Source organism: Hippocampus zosterae, chromosome 8, assembly GCF_025434085.1.
Source record: "Hippocampus zosterae strain Florida chromosome 8, ASM2543408v3, whole genome shotgun sequence".
NCBI classification, from domain to species: Eukaryota; Metazoa; Chordata; class Actinopteri; order Syngnathiformes; family Syngnathidae; genus Hippocampus; species Hippocampus zosterae.
This window is the reverse complement of record NC_067458.1, coordinates 14,052,158-14,078,391: the sequence shown is the minus strand read 5'-3', so window position 1 is coordinate 14,078,391 and position 26,234 is coordinate 14,052,158. Positions and strand designations below refer to the sequence as shown.

Here is a 26,234-nt window from a genome sequence, read left to right as displayed (position 1 = left end):
AGAGACAAGCTTTTCACATATGTAAAAGTCAATGAGATGGTGCTTTGAATTTGAATAGACTTCAGTTGCGCAATACTTTAAGTATACTTTATGTTTGTCATGTGTTGTTTGTTCAAACATCTGACTAACCGGTACGTATTGGGGAAGCATCATCCACATTTTTTTTAACTTACTCTCTGTTTTCGGAAAAGAAGTGCGACACCAAAAGCACATTTAATCTTACTGTAATACACTATAACATAAGGCGCGGTTTGAACATTAACAACACTGCCCTAAAATCTTTCACTGCCATGACAGTCAGATCAATGTCTCGCAAAGTAAAAAAGATACCTTCTCCTTAAGGGGAAACCAAAGCCTGGATGGCACTAAACTTCTTGAACTGCAATGGCAAGAAGACAAAAGTTGTGGCGTTTTGTCCCAGTGGTCTGGGTGATTTGGCCCTCTTGGTGTCTATTCTAAAGTCAACAGTCTCAAATTTGGGTTTTACATTGGACATTGATTTTAAATTGAGCCGGCCGACAAATTACTGCTGTTCTTAAATCCAGCATTCATTCATTCAGTCAATTATTTATTCATGTTTTATTTTATTTAATCAATGTTGGCCAGCTGGCTTAGGTAAAGCCTCTCCTTTCACAACAGCAGTTACAAACAGTAATCCATGCCTTGATTTGATCTTGGCTTGATAATGCACTTTATTTTAGAGCAAGTTAGTCATCCCTCTGTCCCGAACGATGGTGGTGGAGGACCCCAAAAAGCAGTCAATGGCAGGAGCACGTGGAACTTGACAAACTGTATGAACAAAACACTGAGAACTAAATCCAGAACAAAGTCCTAAGAACAACAATAATCTAAAGTAACAAACAAAAACCCATGGCATATGCAAAAAAAAGGTGAAAGAAATACAAACGTAAATCCATTGCTGTCAGGCACAAACACTAAGCAAACAGAAGCAGTCAATAACCTGACACTGAATGGTCGGCCCGGTATTCCTTTTAACAGAGAACCTATTATTGACATGATGACCAACAGGTGTGCCGCTGTAGGAGGAGCCCTACAGAGCCACTTGTTGGTCCCAAACAGATCAACCGTGACACCCTTCAGTGTCTCCAGTTGGTCCAAAATGCTGCTGCTCACCTCCTAACTGGAGCCTATAGAACATAACTCCAATTCTGGCCTCTCTTCACTGCCTCCTGGTACACTTTAGAATTAATTTCAAGATTCTTTCATTTGTCTTTGAAATCTTTAAATGGTCTCACACCACATCCCCTCTCTGAGCTCCTCTACTTCTACGTACCTGCCCAGTGCATCAAGTCAGCGGACCAGGATGCTACTTGAGGTACCGAGGACGAAGTGGAGGCTTTGAGGGAATCAAGATTTTTCTGTTGCCGGTCCCATCCTATCCCATTACCTTCCGTTAAATATTAGGCAAGCCCTCTATCTGTCTCATCTTTAGAACTCATCTTAAAAGACATTTTTATTCTTTGGTTTTCAAGTCGGACTGAATTGTTTTAGTGTTGCAATTTGGTTCTTGTCTTTCTGCGACAAATTTATTGTTTTTGTTTTTTTAATCACATCTGATTCTTACTGTATGTGCAGCATTTTGGATTCAGCTATAGTCGTTTTTACAGCGCTCTATGAATAAAATGATGTGGAGTTAAACGTGCAATAAGAAAAAAAAGAAATGATACAATTAATTGCATCGCACATAAAAGTAAAATTAAAATGGTGTCATGTGATGTTAGGTGGAGGACCCCAGAAAGGGGGGAGGCAGGAGGAGCAAGTTGGGCTGAACAAAATGTATTAACAAAAAAAACCCCGGGCCCCGGATGACGAAAACAGGTGGAGACAAAAAGGGCCTATGAGGGAAAAAAAACAAATGTAACAACAAAAACATAACAAATAAATGTTTGAAAACAAACTCCTTTAATATAGACGCAAATGTATTGGAGTTAAAAGTTAAATACAACTGAATTGTACTCCAGCAACAATCCGTTTGTGTACCTCTATAGGGAGTGCGCGTACCCTACTTCGAGAATCACAGTTTTTGAACAACACTGACTATGCATCATTCAAGTAAATCAATAGAATGTCTGGATGATTTTTCCTGGTTTGTCACAAGTTGCTTGGCAGATTTTAAAGAGCCTTATCATAACTGCCTCGTAGGCCTCCTCCCAAAAAATTTAATATGCCAACCATGTCCTACAGAGACAGATGGTATCGTGCCTCGGGAGAGAAACATGTATATGCAAGTAAATTACACCAAAAGCAGCAATTAATTAATTAATTTCATAAATCAATACCACTTGACGGTAAATTAGCCATAAGTCTGAATATGTATGGGAATGCGAATGTTTGTCTATAACTATCTCTGGGACTAGTTCATTTGGAATAGGCACAACTTAATCGCCATCCTACGAGGACAAACTACTATGCATTGACAACAACAAAAATAAAAAATAGATGACATGTTAAATATGCATTATTATTTAAACGTAATAAGCCCAAAGTGATCTTGTTGATACCTTAGGCAGTAGCAAAGTTGTCTCCATCTGTTATTCCGTCTTAAAGGGAGGAAGTGAAAGTAATACACCAGAGACAAGGATTTCAGCCCTTCGTGATGAAGGATGAACTAATCCCTTCTCATTGGATAAGCTGGCATCCTTCTTGGGGGCGCACCTCGGGTTATTGTAAAATGATGATTTGTATATCATTGTATTGTAGTTTGATTATGAATCAGGTACGCTCCTTTAAGAATTGCAGTTTGTTACTGTACTGATTCACGGAAGATCTTGTTTATTGAGCCAATATTTTGTGTCAGTAGTGTCTAATACAAGTCCTAAATGAGCAATCAAAATAAGCTGTTTGCTCTTTACTGCACTGCTTTCCCTCAGGTATGCGTCACTGGCTAATATGATGTGCAAACACGGAGGCTTATTATCATATTGAGAGGTTGTCATTATTACACACGCACCACGCAGCCACGCCGAAGGCAAAAGCAATGTCATCTGTCAGTACAAAGTCAGTTATCTCCATGTGGTAACCCGCCGTCATCGTGGTGTTAAGTACCGCTCTGGATGATCGCGTTTATCACAGTCTCAAGTCAACGCATTGTACAGTGACTTTTCATCGCCATAGTCTTGTGGATGTCTTGTTAACAGAAAGAGCCTCACACGCCTTAGTATGTCCATCATCATAAGATAAAGTCTTGTATGTAAGACGCTCTGGATGAGGGTGATGCATTGAACTGTCCTGACACAAGTCATTGTTGATTTCACTGTTGTAGGGCAAAGACTCTAGGGCTGCAGATAAGACTGTTGCCATGGTCCTGAAGGAGATACCGAGTAAGGCGTCGTCAGAAGGGAAGCCCCTCCTCACGGTGACTACCAAGGTGGGCAGTACCATTGCAGAACACCCGTTGCCTACAAGTGAATTGTCCTCCTGTTTTCGTTGTACGGATGCAATAACAAACTGACTTCCTGTTGTGTATACAAAATATAGAAGCTGTCATTTTCAGCTGCCGGGTAGTTCGAGTTGGCAGAAAATATTTTGAAGTTGACAAGTATTTTCACCCAGTTATCGAATGGTTTGCAGTGTTATTACACACAGCACGAAACCAAATGCTGCAGTCCTTCACGTCAACATTCATCTTCTTAGCGCGTTTCCAGGAGGGTTTACCTACGAGGTCAACACACATTTCATCTCTCTAATCAACTCTGAAAAACCTCCTCATTACCATTTAACAAATTATGAGCAGGGCATCAAAAACTCTTTTCAAATGCCACACAGATACCCATGACCTGACTGAGCTCATTGCATCCTTCTGCTTCACCGCGTGACTGCTTTCGTGAAAAAACTGCGCGTGCCGCTCCATGTCATCTTATATTTCTGTCTGATTCAATAACCTGCAGCATGCTTTATAGTCAATTGATTTCCTAATGCAATGTCTCATTTGATAAGCTGTCACACAACCGAGATAATGGTTTTACTTGAGGGAGAAGATTAACATATGGCTCTGCATTGTTGCTGAAGGCTAGAAGCTTGTACAGATGATTGTACATCAACAGCATGGACTTTGTGTTCGAGAATAGCTACAATGTCATTATTGTTCTGAAGGAAGACATTGTTTCAAAAACATGGAAGAACATCTTTTTCAACCACACAGTAAGAGTGGTGAATTCCTCATATGTCTGGATGAATTGTGTCATGTTAAAATGTCTTCCAGGGCTATCGGAAGTGATTATCAGTCAAACTGAAGACAGTGCTTACAGTGTGGCATTTAGCTGCCTATCAATGACAAGATATATCTTCTCGCTGATAAAAAATATGCACACACGTATATTCACGTCTCCAAATCTCATATGACTGCTTTGAATATCACCCCTGTATTTGTCACTGGATCCTAAAACGCAAACATCTTCACAGTTGGTGTGCTACAAATTGAAATAAATTATGATTATTTAGCCACTATTTCTAATGAGAATTGATCAAATCTAAAAATTAGTTATTTAACTTTGAGCAAAATATTGTATAACCCGGAGTATGTTTAAGTGTAAATGTCCCAAGTGAATCATTGGTTGGAAGGCTTTTAAAAAAAGATTAATCATTATAATCACAAACCTATTAATGTAAATAAGTCTGTTTCCACATATATTCCATATGTCTTTGATTGGTTTCCCATACATGCTGAAGGAAGCGGTTGTTTCAAGGCAGTATTGGGTGGTAGAGAGCAGCTGTTTAATAATTTAAGCATGAACCAAGGGAAGCACGGAAAACCAATTGGGTTGTTTGTGTTTCTTGATGTAAAAAAAAAACAACAACAACAAAAAAAACCTCAATGTCTTAACATTCTTTTAAAAGGATTTCAAAACACTCACACAATAGTAATGCATTCTGCATCCACTGACTGTTTTTCCAAATATCTGAAAAAAGTAATGATGATGGCCAAATTCTTCAGAGGCGTTTTTAAGGGGCATTGTTTCCTGGCTTGATGTCACTTAGCAAATGAGAGAGGCTAAGTGGCAGGCCGCGGCTCCTCACGCCGCATGTCAGGTCAAGTCTATTTGGAAAGCGCATTACTGCGAAGATCTCAGATTTTAATGAGTCAGGGGTGAGAGCCTCGGACACGACCTCCCAGAAAGCCTTCACTTGTGTGAAAGAAAAAAAAACCCAGACAAGTCATTATATTTCTTAATATAGTTATGTAAACAGTTTCATTCCCATGAGTAAAAATATTATCATATAACCTTCATAAGTCGACTTTACACTTCACAAAAACTGTCTGTGTGCCAAGAAAGGTGTCAAGTGTAAAATTAATTCAGATACCAATGTAAAGCATAACAATTATATCCCACCCAAACATGTGATCATGTCACGTCGCGTGCTCGCCAGCAGGTGGCGGGTTCTCCCGCCACCTGTTCGGCACACCTGCCCGTTATTTCGGGCTGATTACGTGCCTTTATTAGGCGACTCCGGCAGTCATCTCACTGCCGGAGAATTCCTTACCGTGCCATTGTTCGCTATTTGCTATTCTCGTCGTTCGACCATTTCTCGCTGCCCTATTGCCTTACGGCCCCAATCTTCGCGTACTTCATATTGTTATCTAATTGTTATCTCGGTAGTTCCTCGCCCTTTATCGTTTCGCGAGCGTTTTCGGTTATCTTCCATATTTTTTCCTGGTTCTTATTTGACCAGCGCTTTCTGTTACCGTTTTCCCTGTTCGGGCTCCTTTTGTTATTTATTAAAATCCCTTTGTTCTCACAAGATCTTTTCGTTGTCTGCTTCTCCGGGGATCCACCTCGTCTTTTTTTCTGTTGTGCACGAGGCGATTTCTCATCGCCTCGGGCTCAACGTGACAGAATTCTCCGGCCACCATGGATCCCGCAGACGCCGAAAAGATCTTGTCCGCTCTTGCTCGACAAGAGCGGCAAATGAGTCAGCACAGCCAAGCCCTTACGGAACTCAGCGGCGCGGTCTCCATGCTGGCTCATCGGTTCGATGATCTCGAACCTCGCCTTATTCGGGTGGAGGAACGAAGACCACCTTCCGGGCTTCGTCCTACCATCCCGGAGGCTCCCTCCTCGTACCCTACTATGTCGAGGGAGCCCTCGCTTCCACATCCCCCTCGTTACGGGGGTGAGCACGGGCAGTGTGGACACTTCTTACACAACTGCTCGCTAGTTTTTGACCAACAGCCGTCCTCCTATGCCACTGACGCCGCCAAGGTGGCTTATATCATGAGTCTCTTGACAGGTCCGGCGGCATCGTGGGCAATCGCGACCAGCGACGCTAAGCCGAATCTCCGCACCTCCTATCCGGATTTCGTGGCAGCCTTCCGTCGGGTGTTCCACCATCCCGTGCGGGGCAGAGAGGCGGAGGGGCGGCTGCTCGCCCTGCAGCAGGGAAGGCGTTCGGTCGCTGACTACTCCATCGAGTTCCGGATCCTGGCCGCGCAGAGCGGTTACGACGATCGGGCCCTGTGTGGACTGTTTCGCCGTGGCCTGAACTCATTACTCAAGGACGAGCTGGCGACCCGCGACCACAGCACCGATTTGGAGGAGCTGATCGACCTCGCCCTCCTTATGGACAATCGCCTGAGGGAGCGAGGCCGGGAGCGTGGAGGTGATCGGTATCCGTCCCGCCGCACCACGTACCGTGAGGAACATCGTGGGTTCGGCGATCACTCCCGGGACGAGCCGATGCAGCTGGGCGGCAAGGACGGTGGTGCGGAGGAAGAAAGGCGCCGTCATCGCGACCGTGCTACAACAAGCGGCGCCCAACCATCCCCCCGCGCCGCAACCAGCCATCCGGGATCGTCCTTCCACGCTCCTCCCGAGTACTGTGAGTCACGGCCCCGCGCGTCGCCCCCCGAGTCTAGGCGAGTCGATAAGCGACCAGGACATCCTAATAGACTCGAGCTCGAGGCGGAGGTATTCGGCGAGTCCCGGTCAAGACGGGTTCGGGCCCTGGTGGATTCGGGAGCCGATGATTGTTTAATGGACACTAATCTCGCGTCCGAACTGGGGTGCTTTTTAGAGGAGTTGGTTGTGGCGAAGCGGGTGCGTGATCTGGATGGGCGCCTCCTGGCGGTGGTAACGCATCGAACGGAGCCGTTAAAGCTTTCATTATCCGGGAATCATATTGAGCATCGTCGTTTTTATGTTATGCGGTCCCGGAACGCCCCGATCATCCTCGGTTTACCCTGGCTCCAGACGCATAACCCGGTGATCTCATGGGCGCGCCCCGCTATCGATAGCTGGAGCCCTTATTGTTACCAGCACTGCCTGCGGTCAGCCGTCGGGAGGCACGAACGCGTCACGCCCCCCGAGGAGATCTGCCTTGACGGAGTGCCGGAGTGCTATCGGGACCTTGGGGAGGTCTTTAGCGAGGATCGCGCGCGCTCCTTGCCCCCACACCGCCCCTACGATTGCGCGATAGACCTGCAGGCGGGCGCTCCGTTGCCAACCTCGCGTCTGTATCAGGTATCCCATCCCGAGCGTGAGGCGTTAACGGAGTATATTAACAGCTCGCTCGCTGCAGGTCTCATCAGACCATCACGCTCACCGTTAGGGGCGGGTTTCTTCTTCGTAGGGAAGAAGGATAAGTCCCTACGACCCTGCGTAGACTATCGTGGACTAAATGAAATTACAATTAAAAATAGATACCCGCTACCCTTGTTGGACTCCGCCTTCGCCCCATTGCAATCAGCCACCATCTTCTCAAAATTAGACTTACGCAGCGCGTACCACTTGGTTCGCATCCGAGAGGGCGACGAGTGGAAAACCGCGTTTAAGACTCCCCTGGGCCATTTCGAATATCTCGTCATGCCTTTTGGCCTCACAAACGCACCTGCCGTCTTCCAGAACCTCATTAATGACGTGCTCCGGGACATGATCAACATCTTCTGTTTTGTTTATCTTGACGACATTTTAATTTTTTCTCGTTCTCTGCATGAGCACCAGCAACATGTTCGGCTGGTGCTACAACGTTTGCTCGAGAACCGGCTCTTCGTCAAGGCAGAAAAGTGTGAGTTCCATGTTCCCGTCATCTCCTTCCTGGGGTTCATTATAGAACAGGGCAAGCTACGGGCGGACCCCATTAAGACGCGTGCGGTCACTGAATGGCCGGTCCCGTCCAACCGTAAGGAGCTGCAGCGCTTCTTGGGGTTCGCCAACTTCTATAGGCGTTTCATCCGTGGTTACAGCCAGATGGCGCTTCCCCTAACCCGCCTTACCTCGGTCAAAATCCCTTTTAAGTGGGACCCTGCCGCGGATGCGGCGTTCGCGCGTCTTAAGGCGGCGTTCACTAGTCCCCCGGTTCTGCAACATCCTGACCCTGACCGCCCTTTCGTCGTAGAGGTGGACGCCTCGGATTCAGGGGTGGGTGCGGTGCTGTCCCAACGCTCCCCAGTCGACCAGAAGCTGCACCCCTGCGCCTTCTTCTCCCGTCGACTCAGTGCCGCCGAGTCGAACTACGACGTGGGCAACCGGGAACTGTTGGCTGTGGTCACCGCATTACAGGAGTGGCGGCACTGGCTCGAGGGGGCTAAGGAACCGTTTACCGTATACACGGACCATAAGAACCTCGCCTATCTCCGCTCCGCGAAGAGACTTAACGCCCGTCAGGCCCGGTGGGCCCTCTTCCTCACCAGGTTCGACTTCGTTCTCACCTACTCCCCCGGTTCCAAGAACACTAAGCCTGACGCCCTTTCCCGGCTCCACGAACCTGCGGGGAGGGACCGTTCCCCGGAGACCATCCTCCCGACCCAGTGCATAGTGGGGGCCGTCCAGTGGGAGATTGAGCAGCGGATCCTGTCCGCCCTGGTGGGGGTGCAGGTGCCGGCGGGGTGCCCAGCAGGGAAGCTGTTCGTGCCTCCTGCCCTCCGTTCGGAGGTCCTGCAGTGGGGACACGCATCCAAGGTGGCGTGTCATCCCGGGGTGAACCGGACTGTGCAGCTCGTCGCCCAGCGTTTCTGGTGGCCGGAGCTCCGCCGCGACACGACGGAGTTCGTCAAGGCCTGCACCTCCTGCGCCTGCGGCAAGTCGTCGCATCAGCCCCCGGCGGGACTGCTCCAACCGCTGCCCATTCCTCCTCGCCCGTGGTCTCACATCGCGGTGGACTTCGTCACGGGCCTACCGCCTTCCCGGGGCCGGACGGTCGTGCTCACGATCGTGGACCGCTTCTCCAAGGCCGCTCACTTTGTGCCCTTGTCCAGGTTGCCGTCGGCGCTGGAGACCGCCAACCTCCTCATCCAGCACGTCTTCCGTCTCCACGGCATTCCGGCGGACATCGTATCGGATCGGGGGCCCCAGTTTGTGTCCCGCGTCTGGAAGCGGTTCTGCCGGTCCCTCGGAGCTACGGCCAGCCTGACCTCGGGATACCACCCTCAGTCCAATGGGCAGGCTGAGCGCGCCAACCAGGATCTGGGGGCGGCCCTCCGCTGTGTTTGTCTCCACCGTCCGGCATCCTGGGCCGACCACCTGCCCTGGGTGGAATACGCCCACAACACTCTCGTCTCCTCCGCTACAGGCAGGTCGCCGTTCATGACGGCCTACGGCTACCAGCCACCGCTGTTCCCGTCCCAGGAGGGGCTGGTGGAGGTCCCTTCCGTGCAGCGCCACCTTAAGCGGGCCCATCACGTGTGGAGGGAGGCCCGGGCTGCGTTGTCCCGCACGGCGTCCCGGAACCAGCGGATCGCTGATCGTCGTCGGCGCCCGGCGCCCTCATATGCGGTGGGAGAGAAGGTGTGGCTGGCTACGAGGGATCTTCGCCTGGCCGGCTCGTCTGCCAAACTGGGGCCCCGATTCGCTGGCCCGTTCGAGGTCGAGGCCGTCATCAGCCCCGTCGCGGTCAGGCTCCGGCTGCCGGCCTCCATGAAGGTCCACCCCGTGTTCCACGTCTCCCTGCTCAAGCCTGTGTCTTCCAGCGCCTTGGCGCCCCCTCCCGCTCCGCCGCCGCCCCCGCGGGTGGTCGACGGGGACCCGGTGTACACGGTTCGTGCCATCCTGGACTCTCGGCGCAGGGGCAAGGGCTTCCAGTACCTGGTCGACTGGGAGGGCTACGGGCCGGAGGAGCGGCAATGGGTGCCTCGCTCCTGGATCCTTGACCCGTCCCTTCTGCGCGACTTCCACACTGCTCATCCGTCCAAACCGGGTAGTCCGCCGGGAGGCGTCCGTTGAGGGGGGGGTACTGTCACGTCGCGTGCTCGCCAGCAGGTGGCGGGTTCTCCCGCCACCTGTTCGGCACACCTGCCCGTTATTTCGGGCTGATTACGTGCCTTTATTAGGCGACTCCGGCAGTCATCTCACTGCCGGAGAATTCCTTACCGTGCCATTGTTCGCTATTTGCTATTCTCGTCGTTCGACCATTTCTCGCTGCCCTATTGCCTTACGGCCCCAATCTTCGCGTACTTCATATTGTTATCTAATTGTTATCTCGGTAGTTCCTCGCCCTTTATCGTTTCGCGAGCGTTTTCGGTTATCTTCCATATTTTTTCCTGGTTCTTATTTGACCAGCGCTTTCTGTTACCGTTTTCCCTGTTCGGGCTCCTTTTGTTATTTATTAAAATCCCTTTGTTCTCACAAGATCTTTTCGTTGTCTGCTTCTCCGGGGATCCACCTCGTCTTTTTTTCTGTTGTGCACGAGGCGATTTCTCATCGCCTCGGGCTCAACGTGACAGATCACAGGTGACAAGCATATGTTAGCTAACCAACTAATCACATTCCTCCCACCGCTTCCTCTTCAATAGCGCATACAGATGGCTATCAACCCAAAAACAATTGAAGCATCATTTCAAGAAGAAGCTAAGCTAACGGTTAGCTTAACTAGTAATGAGATGGTGATGACAAACTATTCTTGTTATTTTTACTGTTGTGAATGAATGTCATGAGAATTGTTGTGGAAACGCATAACATAATAAATTTCTTCTCTATTTCAGGTAATTCCTTTAAAATCATGTTAAACGTCACGATTGAAGAATCATAAACTTGCGCCAAACTCTGTGTCAAGCACATACAAAAGGATTTACTTCGGTCAATATTGAGCAGGCATTTAGGATTGTCGACCCTGGCTGTTGCCTGAGCAGTATTGGGATAAACATATAGAGACATCTGAAAAACAGGCCTTTGGATCAGAAGAGAGGAATGTCCCGAGTCATATGTCTGTTGACATCACCATAACTTTGACATTGGCTGAACTGAGGTCGACTGAGGTGCACACATATTGTGCATCATAATGGGTCATGTCCAAAATTGGTAGAACAGTTCAGGCATGTTTTCTCCTGGAATGAATTCCTCGAATTCTACAAGCTTGAAGGCATTGGAAAGTTGGTTGCACTATGTACATCAATTATATATGAAGTAGGCCAACAGATATCTAAAAAGGTCACAGCAGCGGGTGTCTGAATCGCCAACTGAGCTATGTTACTCCCGAGGCAGTTTCAGTCTGAACAAACACTGTTAATTGATTCTAATGCTGGTTACAACAATGTGAAAAGTGAAAGATAAATCCTGTCCGGTCATGTTAAGGGGTAAAAAGAAGACGAAGGATTGGCTACAGCAAGTTTAAAGATGACTGAATCCGAGCCATCTTAAGAGTGAATTATTAAATACAAGCTGAAGATAAAATGACTGAATGAAACTGGCTGTAAAAGCCTCCAGGTTCCCCCCAGTAACTTCACTTCTTTCCTTGAGTTTTCCTTTACGTAACCAATTCCAAGCTCACCTTGAATTCTCTGATGTTTATCCCACTCCCTTGACAACAACTTCTCTCAAACTCTCTCGAGTAAAGCCCAAGCGACGCAATTAGTAGATGTGTCCCACTACATAATTTACTCGATTACTCCTTAAAGGAGACACAAAGAGATATACTGTACCATGAAAATGCATGAAAAGTAAATGCTAACCTCCTTGTAGAGATAGCAGGTTGCTTTCTATGGTTCTGTTTGGAGTAGTAAACCAGGATTGGGTTTCCACCATACACAAACAGTGTGGAATCATTGTCGTGTAAGCCATGAAGAATTGCACCAGAAGCAGACCACAATGAAAATAAACAAAAAACATCACTAATGATCAATTATTTTTGTGTTTTTGGCAGGTGGATTCTTATTAGGACTTTAAAAAAGCAAGATGTGTTTGAAGACTTTGTGTTCCTCCCATCACATTCCTTCCAAGAATGAAACGCATTAGTCGGGTAGTCTTTCACAATAACGGAAGCTTATGACATTACGACTCACTTTGACAGCCTAACCACTTTCAATCAAGTTATCTGGAGAATATGCTTGGCTTGAAACTGAAAGTTTTACATTTTACAATCAAATTAGATGTGCTTTGATAAGTGCTAAAAACTTGACCAGAGAATAGCGAAACTTTGGATGTTGGGTCAAAGACACAATGACAAAGTAGCTGTCATCAACAACAATCTCAACACAGTGACTTGGAGAAACGGGCAAATGAAAAGGAAGCCCAAGAAATATGGTCTGACGTGGGGAATTATTCAAATGAGATTAATGCATTACTAGATTTGTGGACATGGCTAAGTTTAGCAGCGAGTAGTTCGTCTATTATAGATTGCATAAGAACATGACGTCAACTTGACCACACGTAAAATACTTGAAACAACAATGTTGTGCATGTTTGCGAAATCAGACTACTCGTCCGGACAACATTGACTCATCACGTCGTTTTGTGGTTGCATTCAAGTTTGTTTTGCCCGCAGACGAAAGTTACTAAAGTCAAGTCAAGTCAACAGTATTTGTAGAGCACTTTCAAACAGCCATCGCTGCATACAAAGTGCTGTACATGGAGCGATTTAACATACACAATAAACAATAAGACGAATCGGTAAAGTGAAGCGACAGTGAGCACCCTAATTCACAGAAGCCCTCAAATTCTCTTGTTAGATTACATACTTTGATAAGATTCAACAAGCACAAGGTTTAACTGAGGTAGTCACCTTAAATAAGAGCGACTGATACATAGGTAGACAGACAGACTGATAGGTACTGTTGCTAGGTACTGTAGACAGAGAGACAGACAATCAGCAAATTTAAACTTACTGTTGGGGAGGTATTATAGATGGACAGAGCAACTGAGAAAGACAAACACACTGATAGGAACTGTAAGTAGATGCAATATCTGAGCTGACTGACAACCAAGCCGAGAGACCGTCGGCCAGATAGAATGATAGGTACTGCACTGCAGGTAGATACATAACAACGGGAGACAGATACATACTCTAGATAGATCCTGAAGCAACTGTCAACATCTCCGTCTTGTCTAAATAAAAACTGGGGATGAGATGAAAATGTCTGCAAGAGGCTTTTTTTTGACAGCCCTGACCTTCAGTCACTCACAACACTGTAAATATTACTCTGCAGGGAATAACAGCAGATAGACAGGCCTATACCGGCATATTTACATTCCCAGAGACAAAAATAAAGGGAAAAAGCAGGCTAGATTGTCTGCCATTCCAGGCTATTTTCACCCAATCTAAAAGGTGATATCAAAAACTTGGTCCAAGACTAGCTTAACCTTTTAACTTACATTCAGGTTCAGCTCCAAATTGTGTCACTTGAGAGCGTAAGACCTAAAACGTTCATATATGTGTGTGTGTGTGTGTGTGTGTGTGTATAAGGGCGGGGGGAAATAACCTGGTGTGCACTGACATTTAATGTATTTATTTTGCCATTTTGCATACTGCAGTCTGTGGCTCATTCATTCAATAACAATTCAATATAGTCTTAATTCTGGCCAATTCTTAATCTTGCTTTTTTTTCTTAGATTTGTTCCTGCTTGTATTGTGAGGCTGCATGACTGGTACATGTGTGCATTTCATTTCATAAAACCACAACTGTATTGAAAGGGAGAGTGACCGTCAATTACAGGCGCCTTTGCATAGGTTACCCGATGGCAATCATCCCAAGGATCTCTTGTTGTGTTTGTGTGCTCAGAAGCCATTTGAGCCATCGGCCCAAAAGGTTAGGCATGAGGGGCAAACATAAGGGGCTACTTTCAACATGAAAATAACTGACCAAAAAAAATCACCCTAATTTCCGACTAAACTACAGAGAAGAGAAGTTGAACCACAGAACACCCTCCAAATTCTTTGACGCTTTTATCAAAGGATTGTCGCAGTGGTCCATTCAAATTTTTTTCCTCTTTCTTCTTTCTACCTACATTCTTGCTGCTGGAGGATGTAAATTTCCCCAGTGTGGGACTAATAAAGGATATCTTATCTTAATGACTTGTACTCCGTAGAATAAACTAGGTTGTCTGAAAGGAAAATGACACTCACCAGATGTGACCAGCACATAGACGCAGAAAGCCAAAACCACTTCATGGTCATGTTCACTACAGCAGCCTGTCGTCGACTCTTCCGCTTACGCTTCTTCGACTCAACAATCACTTCAGTCCAATGCGTCCTTTTATACATAGTGTATCGATTTATTCACACACTTGCCATTTGTCCAAATATGTATCCATGTAATTTGTCATGCCTCCACCTTGACTTGAGGCATTAGTCGACCTCGACTAAGTTTTGTTCTAACACAGTACGAAGTCGAATTATCTGTGCTGGCTCAGCTATTTTGAAGCACAACCCAAACTCAGTACTGACCCATTCTCTCAATGTATTCATATTTTCACTCTGTTCGCCGAGTGCCAAAAGCTCTCTCTCCAAATGTGCACAAAACCATCCAAGTATCCAGAGCCACACGATTATGTGTCACGCAAAATGGCCTTTACCCATTGAATTCAAATTCCACATGCAAATACAGCCCTCAGGGCAACAACAGGAAATGTCAAGTTTCCTGACTGCCAAAATCTCAGCGCTGACACCGATGCTTACCTTTCCTCTGGGGCACAATTGGCTCCGAGCTCCAAAATTATGAGGCACCGATTCAGCCTTCCGTTCAAGCTTCAAGACAGCAGAAATTAAATGGGAAGCATTCTACAGCTGCACTGGAAGATTTCTGTGTCACGAGAAAAAAAAAAGATTAGCATTTTGATGGTATGGGAAAAGATATAAGCAAAGTTGTCTTATTGTTTGGGGCATATCCAAGCTCATTTGGCTCAAAGTGACGAGTAGTGAATGCATGATACTGTACGTGTAGTGTAGTGTAGACAGGTGTACAGTCACGTTTAATAAAACCAAATCTTTGACAAAATTATTAGACAGCAGCAGAGGGCTGAGCCAACTGCCTAGATTGTTTCATTATTCTATTGTTGTGTTATTATTGTGAATTTTTCCTGGAGGCAAGACTGTTTGTGGGAAACTTTCCATGGGAATTCAATTGCTGGGAGTTTACAAGAATCAATCAACATTATGTTTGTGCGACAAATGTTACTACAGAAATGGGTTCTAACACAATGTTTACAAAATATTAACCCTGATTACCATAAGATGTGATATCTAAAAAATAAGTCCAAGATGATCCAAATATTTAGAATGAAAAATGAAATGACTTTTCAACCCTTGTCATTCTCAAAGCTCTGTTTTGTTTTGTTTTGTTTTTGTTTGGGGTTTTTTTCAACCTTTTTGTGTCGTCCCTCCAGCTGGTGAGTGAGCAACAAGAGAGTCGTCCGCTTCTGAGTCCTTCCATTGACGATTTTCTCTGCGAGACCAAGTGTGATGGGCTTTCCCGACCGGTGACCTCCAACACAGCAGGTACGTGACACAACATCCATTCTAATTCTATTTTTGACAGAGTATAAAGTTAAAACTACCGGTACTTGTATCCTTTATTTCATTGAATGAAATCCGTCCTTTGTTTGTACGCTAGATTATGTGTCATCTTCAAACAATCACGTGATTACATCAAAGATGCTGTTGAAAACACTCTGTTTTTGTCTCTCAAGCACCGAAAGTAACTCCTCTTTTCACTGGTTTAGTGCCCATAGAATGTACAGTCGAGTGAATGTCAATCTTTCTTCGTGTACAAAAAATATTTGGGTTCCAAACCGTAAAGTTTTGTTACATGAAGTGAAGCCTGAGCTCGGATCGATCCCATTATGCAAAACTGGTTTCCTTCCACAGTTTAAAGATGTGCAAGTGAAGTGGATTTAGGTGTGATCCTCTGTCAGCCTGTCACACGATGTGATGGACTGAAGAAGCAGTGAATAATGTTGAGCAGAAGTAAACAAGTGGAGAAAATCAATGCGGGATGTTAATGACAAGCTCCAATTTATGCAAATCCACAAGCGGATCTCTTGAATTTTGTTTTTCGCTGCTGGAGAATTTGAAAGTTGAGTTTCATTTGTATGTGGGGGGAAAATAAGTCAAAACAAAATAGTATAGACCTTTGCCAATGTTACCGCACCGCAAATACAAAATATTACCAAATCACAGAGTGCTGTAATTGCACTTATGTATTTCTCATCCTGGTTGCGGACAGTCACACAAGACATTAGGAATAGACTGATGGGACTCCGTTTTGAGTTATTAAAGGTTATTCGTCACGCTGCCTGCATTTTTTTCCACATGTAATTGTAATGGGTTCTTTCTCGGTAAAAGAACCATCACTCCATTAAAATTTCACTGTAATAGCTTATGTTGTTTTTGTGTAATCCAGCTCACTAAACCAACGAGTCAATAAGTGGACTCTTGATTTCACGCTGGATAGACATCATCAATGGTTTACTCCCACGCACACAGAAAATGACAATCCACAGGGTCATTGATTGCGTCGTGGCTCATATGGCCGACTGTCGAGCAGCCCGCATGTTACGTGTGAACGTGAGTGTCTCTATGGGCGCTCGATCCAGGTTGTCATTTGCTTTTTGCCCAGTCAGCTCAAAGGTTTTGTCTTCATCTTAACTGTGACCATGAACAAGACATGGGTGGGCAGTCTATAGCTAGGAAGTCGTGTCGCCATCTTGTCCTGGGCCGTGTCAGTGCTGCTTAATGCTGTGGGTGTCCGTGCGGATGTCTACATCAAGTAGTTTCTCATCACCCTCGCCTCCTTTTGCCTCAATCCCCTCTACATGACAGTCACCCTCACATATTTTGTCCTCTTGTCAGCACTTTCCTCCAAGACGTTTGTTCAGTGGTCATGCAAATGTCGGATTTGGGTAAGAACAGACCATATAATTCTGACATTAAAACTAACAATACGTGATTACGTCAAGACTTGTAATTGCTGTCTGACAAAAGAGCTGTCATCTTTCTCTTTTGCCTCAGCATTATTCCGTTCAATTCTGGGTAATTAGGAGAACTCTGTCCATACACTGTATCTGCTTATCTGGGTCAGACAATGGCCATCTCCCACCACCTCACTTTGGTCAAACACTCAACTAACCTGTCCCAGGAAACGCTGAAGGTTCTCAATCTGGAGCCCAGATAGGACATTTCCAGAGGCCGAGGTGACACAATGACTCACTTCGGGCTGGTCATAAAAAGACATTTGCATATGCAGACACATACAGATGCATTTGCATGCCTGTAAGCTCAGAATTCAGAGGTAATGCCTTGGCAACACAACGTACATGGTTGAGAAGTCATTGTTTATCATTCCATCCGCAGTCGAGGTGTTGTGAAATAAAATGCATGCATCCACAGAATCTTTCCCAACACACTCATTATAAAAAGCAGGAGCAAATCTAAGTAAAAATCAATGTTTTGCTGTTCTTAATTTACTCTATTTCTTCGTGTACACCAGCTATCATACATTCCAATGAAATTCCACACATACACAAAAATATTAAAATAAAACTAGGGAAATAAACATCAAAGACCAACCCTATTTTTAAATTCAATAATCTAAAATAATTCAATAAACACCGCCATATTTCTATATGACATACTCAATGGACACATATAGTTCTTTAAGTTGAGCGCAACTGCAGAACATCCTTCTAAGAGCATAAGAATCAAGGCGAAATCCCGACATATAAACAAACCCTCTCAGTCTGAGCAACCGCCTTTTGCCAGTCTCATTAATTCCAGCTCAAGGGTGTCAAAACATTTAAAAAGACCTGCTTTGTAATGAATGCCTTTGTGTTTCTTTTGATGCTAAAATCTCTTCAGGCAACCTCCCTCCTTGACTGCATCTCAACATTTGTAATTGTGCTTGTCATCTAAATAGCACAAGTCACGGGCGACAATCATACGCTCTGATTACGCCAAGATTTCAGTCAACAAACCCTCTCAGCTGGTTATCGTGAAACAGCAGCACGCCAATTATCTCGTCATCTCTCTGCAGCTTTGAGCTCTCCTTACATGAAGGGAAACAGTCAGCCAGGGGCCCGGGAATTCGACTGAGATTCTACAAATATAAGTTTTAATAGTTACCACCTACTGAATGGAAAAATTAGCGGCAATCAGAAGAAACCATTAAGGGGCAGTGCGGTGCATGTGAAAAGCACTGATATATCAAAACAGTTGGATTTTGCTCCTAAGAAAATTGTAAAACAGATTAAAAACTACCATAGTGTGATTTTTATTTCTTCTTCCTGTCAGATATTGGCAGTTATTATGATTAACTCTGAAACCAATAAATATGTCATTATCCAGTATTCCAAAAGGATGCAGTAAATTTGAAACAAAAGGAAGACAAGAAAACAAATCACACACGGGTGTTGTCGGGCTTCCATCCTGAGGTCATAAAATGCATCATAGAAGTCAATGAAGTAAAAAGATGCTCCTCGTTTTCTCCCAGACATATACAGTATTTGGATTGTTTCAAAAAGACGCTATATCACTCTGTGCTGAATCACCAACATTTTCTTTCAGACCAAAATGAATTGTCCCAACTCTCTGAATTGTCCCGAGGTGTGAGTGCGGGTGCGAATGCTTGTTCGTCTATATGTGCCCTGAGATTGGCTGGCAACCGGTTCAGGGTGTCCCCCTCCCCTAAGACAGCTGGGATGGGCTCCAGCATGCCCCGCTACTCTTGTGAGCGGATCACAAAATAGATGGATGGATAAAGTCTCCCATCTGAGAGCTCATTTTTCAAATGAATATGACCAACAAAAAAAAGGGAATTTATTATGAAGGAGAATAAGTACCGGTAAATTATCCCATTCTTATATATATATATATATATATATATACACACACACACATACTAAATGTTCAGATGAGATGAACACGTTTTATAAACCCAAATACAAAAGGTAAAAGGATAAAATATCACAGTCTATATTTGGCAGTTAAGGCCAAAGGGATTTTTTTTCACCCCATCTGGGCATCACATTCCCATTGAAGCTGGGTTGCAAATGATCAAATAGCCAAAGAAATCTAGATTTACACAGCGTGAACGAGCCAGTAAAAAGTGCTGTCTTGGCAGTTCTGTCGTCCACATTGGACCTACTGGACCTCAGTGAGCCAAGCGAGCAGAGAAACAACAAAGACAGGAAGAGTCCTGGTTCGTCACGGAGCGACAAACACAACAGCCCGCAGAAGAAAAAGATTGCCGAGACGGACCTAATCCAGGTGGAGGTGGAACAGAGCATGCGGACACCAGAGAGGGCATCACTGGACTCCGGTACGGACGTTATGCAAACATGTTGAAGAAACAGTCAAACACTTTCAGAGAAATTAAGTGTTCACTGGGAACTAATTAGTAAGTTAAACAGCAGTGAAGTGAATAATTCATGGCAGCATGTATTTCCCTGATGTTATTTCAAGAAAAAAAACATTTTTTTGAACTTCCAGTCGATGTTATTTTTACATCACTCCCAGTTCTAACCGTCTATTTTTTTGCACTTTGTTTGACCTATATCACCATTCGTAGTTTCACAGTCCAACTTATTTGAACAACTTCCTTTTGCTCGCCTCTTATGTCAATTCAAACCTTTTGTAATTTTATCTTATCTTTGTGTCAAGCTATCATTGATTCACCATTGGATAAATGGGAAGAGTTGAACCCCAACCCTGAGAGAAACGGGAATAGAAAGTGGAAACTGGAGAGACGGCGTTCATCAAAAAACTCCTCAAATGAATTTCTATGGTAAGCACTGTCATGGGCACTGATATGTGGTTTTAGGGATAAAACGGCCCATGCTGTATATACGGTTAGGCACAGAATTATGATGACAATTACAGAGTTCATTTGCCCTTCATCGGATTTGAACGACGTGAGCATACCACAACGCTTGTCAAAAGAGTGTAGGCAAGTTGTGGGTGCAGAGGGTTACAAACAAAATAAGCTCCTTCGTGCTACTTGATGAACCTGGCATTGAAGTCAGTCTGTCCCCCCAAGGAGTTCCTCAAGGGTCCGTTTTAGGCTCTATGTCAGAGATGTCCTCGGCAAATCATACCAAATGCATGAAGAAGACCTCGAGTTATATTTCTTTTCTTTGATTGTGCAGATGGGATAAATGTACTGCATGATGGCATAAAACTCCTTTCAGTTGAATGAAGTGTAAGCAAGCATTAATTCTTGCCTCTGACATACTGGCTCCTAAAGTCGCCACATGTTTAGGGTAATTTTCAAATCAATGTGTTCCCCAGTTTAAGAAGCAAGTGAGGGTGCTTCAAGTGAAGGCCTGACAAAACATCTCCAGAGAGGAACTGGTTGATATCTGTGGACTCTGGACATCAGGCACTTATTGAATGCAAATTAATTTCATCCAAATATTGAAAAAAACTGTATGTCCAAATATTTACTGTCCATACTCAATGTCCCTGTATTTAGATCAGTTCGTCTTGCATTTTATAGTAAGTATCTATACGTTTGAAGTCATCTGCATATGGTCTTTCATGTCAAACAAACACTTGGATTGCAAGTACTGATTTCAGCCTCTTCCCTTTTGTGCACTATTTTAGGTCCATTGACTGTAAAACCCAATTAGAGCAATTGAATAAGAACTGTGTGGAAGCAAACACCAAAGTGGAGCCAGAGTCTGCCCTTGCATCTCAAGTAAGTGCTCGGTGTGATTAGGAATTGGCAGTAATCATCTTTATTGTTGACGCTCTAGTCAACATCCTTTCAAAGTGACACAGCTTGGAAATATTGCATGTTGTATTAACAAACATTTATACCCTGGAGCAAACCAAAACTGCATGACAACCCTTCAAGTTTGTGTGCGATTGTTTCGCCGTCATTTGTCCTAACACCTACAATTCTTCCATTTCAGCTCAACAGGCAGTATATTAGTGGAAGACATGTAAGCCTCCCTATGCATCCTTTCATTTCATACGGAAAGACTTAAACATTTGCACCGGGAAAACAGCATCGCACCATGTCATGAAATTTGACTTCAAAAACGAGCGTGTTGACTTGAAGCTGAGAGGTGCTTTTGGGGAAATCCAGAATGTCTTTGGTGATGCTACATGGTCCAAATGTGAAGCGCTTTCTTGCTAGGTGGATGTCTGTGCAGGTCTGCGTAAGGGCTCTTATTTCTATTAGATTAATCGCCTATGAATTATTGAGCCATCTTACTCTGAGCCCATTAATGTTGATCTCACTGAGCTAGCTAAGAATACATCACCTTTTCAGCAGACCCTATTAATAATTCATTTGGTATTAAAGATAGCCGTCCATGATGGATGCTAGTCACAAGATCTCCAAATTTTTGCGCTCAAGAGTTGCACATTTCACAGACGGGCGTAGTTTCCTGCTGTTTGGAAGGAATCCAAAATGCATGTGTACAAGCTGCATGCAAAAAGTAAAGACGTGTTTCTCATGGAATTTACAAAATCATTATTTGGATAAAATCAACATATTCAGTAATCAGACAGTGGTTACCAGGAGCGATGAAGTCATTTTTTAATCCAGAAATGATCTCGTTTTTTTTTCTGCCAGCTCTCAAGTACATATTGAGGTCTTGATTATAAAAATGAAATTGAGAACAGCACGCCACCTGCAATTCAGAAGAATAGTCAAATGATGTTTAATTTAAACAGGCCGTCATATTTGCGTGCTTTCAACTGTTTTGCAGTGGTAAAGTTAGTGACTCACGTCCTTCATCGCTCATCTGGAGTAGGTAAAGGAAAAGCTACACTGACAAACTGGAATTCTAGTAATTACACATTTAGTGTGTGAGAGGTGATGTACACTTGTACACAGCAGCCAGTCGATAGACAAACAGTCATTCAAACTCACATTCATACTAATGGACAGGGTGGAGTCTTTCAACCAGTGTGAGGAAGCTGTCGACAATTCCGGCATGCCAAACCTCACACAGGAAGGTCGATGTTGAGATTCGAGCCTGAGGACTGTGAGGCATACTTGCTCACAGTAGCCAATAGGCCACTGCACTCTCCTCTGCTCTATTTGGAAATTGACATCATTTTGAGAATGAAATAGTTTGGAATTTATTTATATTTGGAAACTCAGTCAAATAGATAGATAGATAGATAGATAGATAGATAGATAGATAGATAGATAGATAGATAGATAGATAGATAGATAGATAGATAGATAGATAGATAGAGTACATGTGTCACTGTTTGTACCCGATTCTTTACATTTGGATCTGTCCATTGAATTGTAAGAAGAAAAAAAAATCCCCTGAAAATCTAAGATTGTGCTCATCCCAAATGGAAAATGTGTTACCATAATCGTTTTTTGGCGTGAATATTCCTTGGCTAATTGCACATATGGATGCGTTTCATGTTTTTCAAAAATTAAGCATAAAAGCAGTATGCTGACATTATGCAACCCATTCCAGAAGATGCCATTAACTCCACATAGACCCGTTAGTTCGGGAGTGGCTCAATGGTCTGACCTCTGACCTTGGGGAGTGTGGATCCCACAAACGCAGACTCAGATACAGTAAATGGCGATAACAAAAGAGGTTTATTTCAAGAAAAGCGAGGTACCGACAAAGTAGTCAACAAAAGGCGCTGGCGAACAAAAGCCTGAAAAACCGAGCGAGAACAGAAACCGCTTGCCAATTACAAAGACAGAATGATGATAGAGAAAAACATTAAACGAAATGAAGTTTGCTCAGTCAAACGAAACTGAGGACAAACTCCAACATTTTACCAATTACTTACAAACCCGAATTACGATGAAGAGGCGAGTGACTAGTTACATGAACGAGCGATCTAGAACAAAGCACTTGGGCAAAAGCAGTGATCAAGAGCAATAGTCCGAAAAGAGAGCTAAGAAGTCAGTGTCCTTATGTAGGCCGCCGCTTGATTTCCTTGATTAAGCACAGGTGCACCGCTGAAGGGTGACGCCCCACATGCCAGCTGGTGCTAAAGCACACAGAGAACAAAACAAAAACAGAGCGGAACCTGACAGTCAGTGTCTGGAATAGATTTGATGACCTAATGTGATACTATGTTCACCCTATATAGTCGTTGCATAAAATCTCACTAATTGTGAAATTGTTGAACCAATGCTGGACTTGTGTATAGACATAAACAAGTGTTTGCCGAGCTTATCTGTTTTAAATTTAACGACAGGATGTTTAAAGTTCCACCTGTGCGTCCGGCAGCGTAACGTGGGGTGTAGGATTGCATGTGCGGGCACACAAGAGTGGATGGCGAAGCAGGGTTGAACCTGAGAGAGGTTGGCCGAGTATAGCAGGGCGTTCAGATGAGGGTTGAGGCGAGCTGCTGACACGAGTGATTGAACTGAAGCATGTCAGGGGGCTTTGTTGAGGAAGAGATATTCAGTCGTCCCTGAGAGAGCAGAGAGGGCTGACCCTTGCACACTCTCCCTGCCTGTCCCCCTCTGTCTGATTGTGTGCGTGTGTGTGAGAGAGTGAGTGTGTGCAATGGGCTATATCTGGATGATGAATGGACTGTGTTTCTGCATATACATACCTGTACATACTATGAATTTTGTGTGTGTGTGTGTGTGTGTGTGTCTGTGTGTGTGTGTGTGTGTGTGTGTGTGTGTGTGTGTGTGTGTGTATAAAACAGGCTCGTCTCACCAAGGATCAGCGGTGGGGCAGCGCCCTCCTGTCCAGACATCAGTCTCTGGAAGAGGAGTTTGAGCGAGCCAAGGCTGCTGTGGAAGTAAGCAAACTGTCGCTTGGCCTTGGGGGAGGTAGAGACTATTTACTCGTGTCGTTATAGCCATTTGGGTACAGGACAAAAAAAAAATAATAATAATTGACGTGCCCATGCATTTTCAGAGTACACATTTGCAAGTAAATCCCAAACTAAACAACAATGGCAGGCCGGGCTTGTGAATTTTGTTTTGTTACTTGCCCAGGAATTGTGGTTTCATGTTTTTATTGGACACACCAAACAAACAATCACAGTGCAGGGTTGAGAAAAGAATTCGAGTCATCCATCCGTCCATTTTCAACATCGCTTATCTTAAATAGGCTTGCGGAGAATAACTGCAACCTGTGATGGACATACTCTTAAACATGTGGCTTTATGAAGCTGGTTTTCACTATTTGTAGGGCAGCAAGAGTTTCATGAGAAGTCTCATGACGTTAAAATGTCAAAATTGTCGTAAGATACCATTGAACCACACTCAATAGATTGTTTTCCATACAACTATTTTTTTTATTTTTATCGTGTAATATTTTTCTAGGGTGCAGCACTCTGAGGCACCACCACCAACAGAGAACTAAATATTGGGTTCTGCACAAAACACATATAGCCAATGAGCAGACGTCATGATGTATCATTCACAGGAGGGAAGCTAAATGGGAAACCACATTGCTGACATCACAGCACTTTGAGCCGTACGATCAGTGGCGTGATGTGAATTTTGACCTGAAGTCCCGTGGAGCCTATTTGCCATAAAATTGAGCCCCAATTTCTGCCTTTGTCGAATCATCTCCACGTTGTTCGGCCCCCGCTGTGACACTTGAAAACCTAATGAAGCCATGTCAGATCCCCACTCTCAAGTTCAAGTTGCGTTTGAGCCATAAAGAAAATGTTCACAGCCTTCGTTTTGCTCACAAAAAGAAAGCCAATAGGGTTTTCCATCCATTTTCTTTCACGCTTGTCTTCATTAGGATCGCAGGAGAGCTGTAGCATGTAGCAGCTAATTTTGGGTATGAGGCAGTAAGTCACAGGGCAAAAAAACGTTCACCTTCACATCCACTCTTATGGACAATGTGGAGTCTTCATTGAAGCTAAAAAGCATTTTGGGGGGGGTGGGGGGGAGCCAGAGGATCTCGACTAAGCAAACGCGGTAAGAAATTGTGACCTCCACACAGGACGGCAGAAATGGAGATTTGAACCCAAAGCTCACGATTGTGAGGCAGATGTGCCAACCAAGAGTTGCTACCCGATGAATGAATTCATTCATAGCTAAGATACTTTTGTCTCTTGCGTGTTAGCCCATTCATTGTATTCTGGCTTTTGCCATGTCGAGTACAAGGCCATGTCAATCTGAGTCATACAAATCCTTTTCAGGATTTCCCTTCTCTCGCTAAATAAAAGCATCCTTTTTTTATTCCTGAACACGGCATTGAACCGCGCACTCTTGAGTTACTTGACATATACCAAAGATGAGACGCTGTTATATGCTGTGTTGATGAATAATAGAACAGAGACAGGAACATTTTATCCGAAAGTGAGAGGAGCAATAGACGAGCTGTGCACTCGCCCACTTGGGGGATCCCATCCCAAAATTAGCACTGATGTCACAGGTTGGGGAAGTGGTAAGCCCTCAAAATATTTGTCTTCGGATCAGCTGCAGGGCAGCTCAGAGAAAAGATTTAGCGACAGACATGAGCGTCAGAGCATGAATCATCGATTGGTAACATTACCTCCAGGCTTGGAATTAGCACAGGGCTTCTACTGTGGGCGAATCTTCGTGCCAGTGGCCAGCCATTTGGGTTTCAGGTTCTATCAATATCCACAATCAGGAGATTTCAGTTGCTCTATATACATTACAAGGACACGAGTGCCGTGACGCCTGGCCGTTAAACAAACAGGAAGTTGCATGTTATACTTTTTTTTTTACAGTGTCAAAGTTGTTACTTTGATTAATACCAATCACTGAACACATTATTGTGTAATTTCCCACTAAGAGTTACTCATTCATCAAATAAAAAGTTCCGTTTTTTACACAAATCTGGCCACGGCATGAATGATTCGGGGCTTGTCCAAGGTCTTTTATCTACAGGGAGCATGTCACTTCAGAAGGTAGGCTTCCTTTTATTCGATTTGATGAATCAAACAATGCTTCAGAAAAATAGAACCCTCTGAGGGAGTAGATATGAAAGCGCTTCCAAATTTCATTCATTTTACAAAATTGCAATTGATGACAGTGAATGCCTCTTTTTATGGCTTTACAGATAAGAAGAGGAGCTTGAAATGAGGAATGGAGAAATGGCTTTAAATTAATATAAGATGGCTGGGTGATGACAATTTTT

General features: G+C 44.4%; 1 protein-coding gene across 3 annotated transcripts in view; it reads left to right on the top strand.

The window, feature by feature from the left end:
• pex5la (peroxisomal biogenesis factor 5-like a) overlaps positions 1–26,234 on the top strand; it is a 78,431-nt gene that overhangs the window by 29,506 nt on the left and 22,691 nt on the right. Inside the window, exons 2-8 of one of the 3 annotated variants that reach the window (XM_052074165.1) lie at positions 3,284–3,388; positions 15,549–15,660; positions 19,280–19,477; positions 19,819–19,942; positions 20,761–20,854; positions 21,072–21,101; positions 23,812–23,907. In XM_052074165.1, the coding sequence (XP_051930125.1) occupies positions 3,284–3,388; positions 15,549–15,660; positions 19,280–19,477; positions 19,819–19,942; positions 20,761–20,854; positions 21,072–21,101; positions 23,812–23,907 (759 nt within the window). The remainder of the gene's footprint in view (positions 1–3,283; positions 3,389–15,548; positions 15,661–19,279; positions 19,478–19,818; positions 19,943–20,760; positions 20,855–21,071; positions 21,102–23,811; positions 23,908–26,234) is intronic. The other 2 variants (XM_052074166.1, XM_052074167.1) reach the window with 2 other exon arrangements.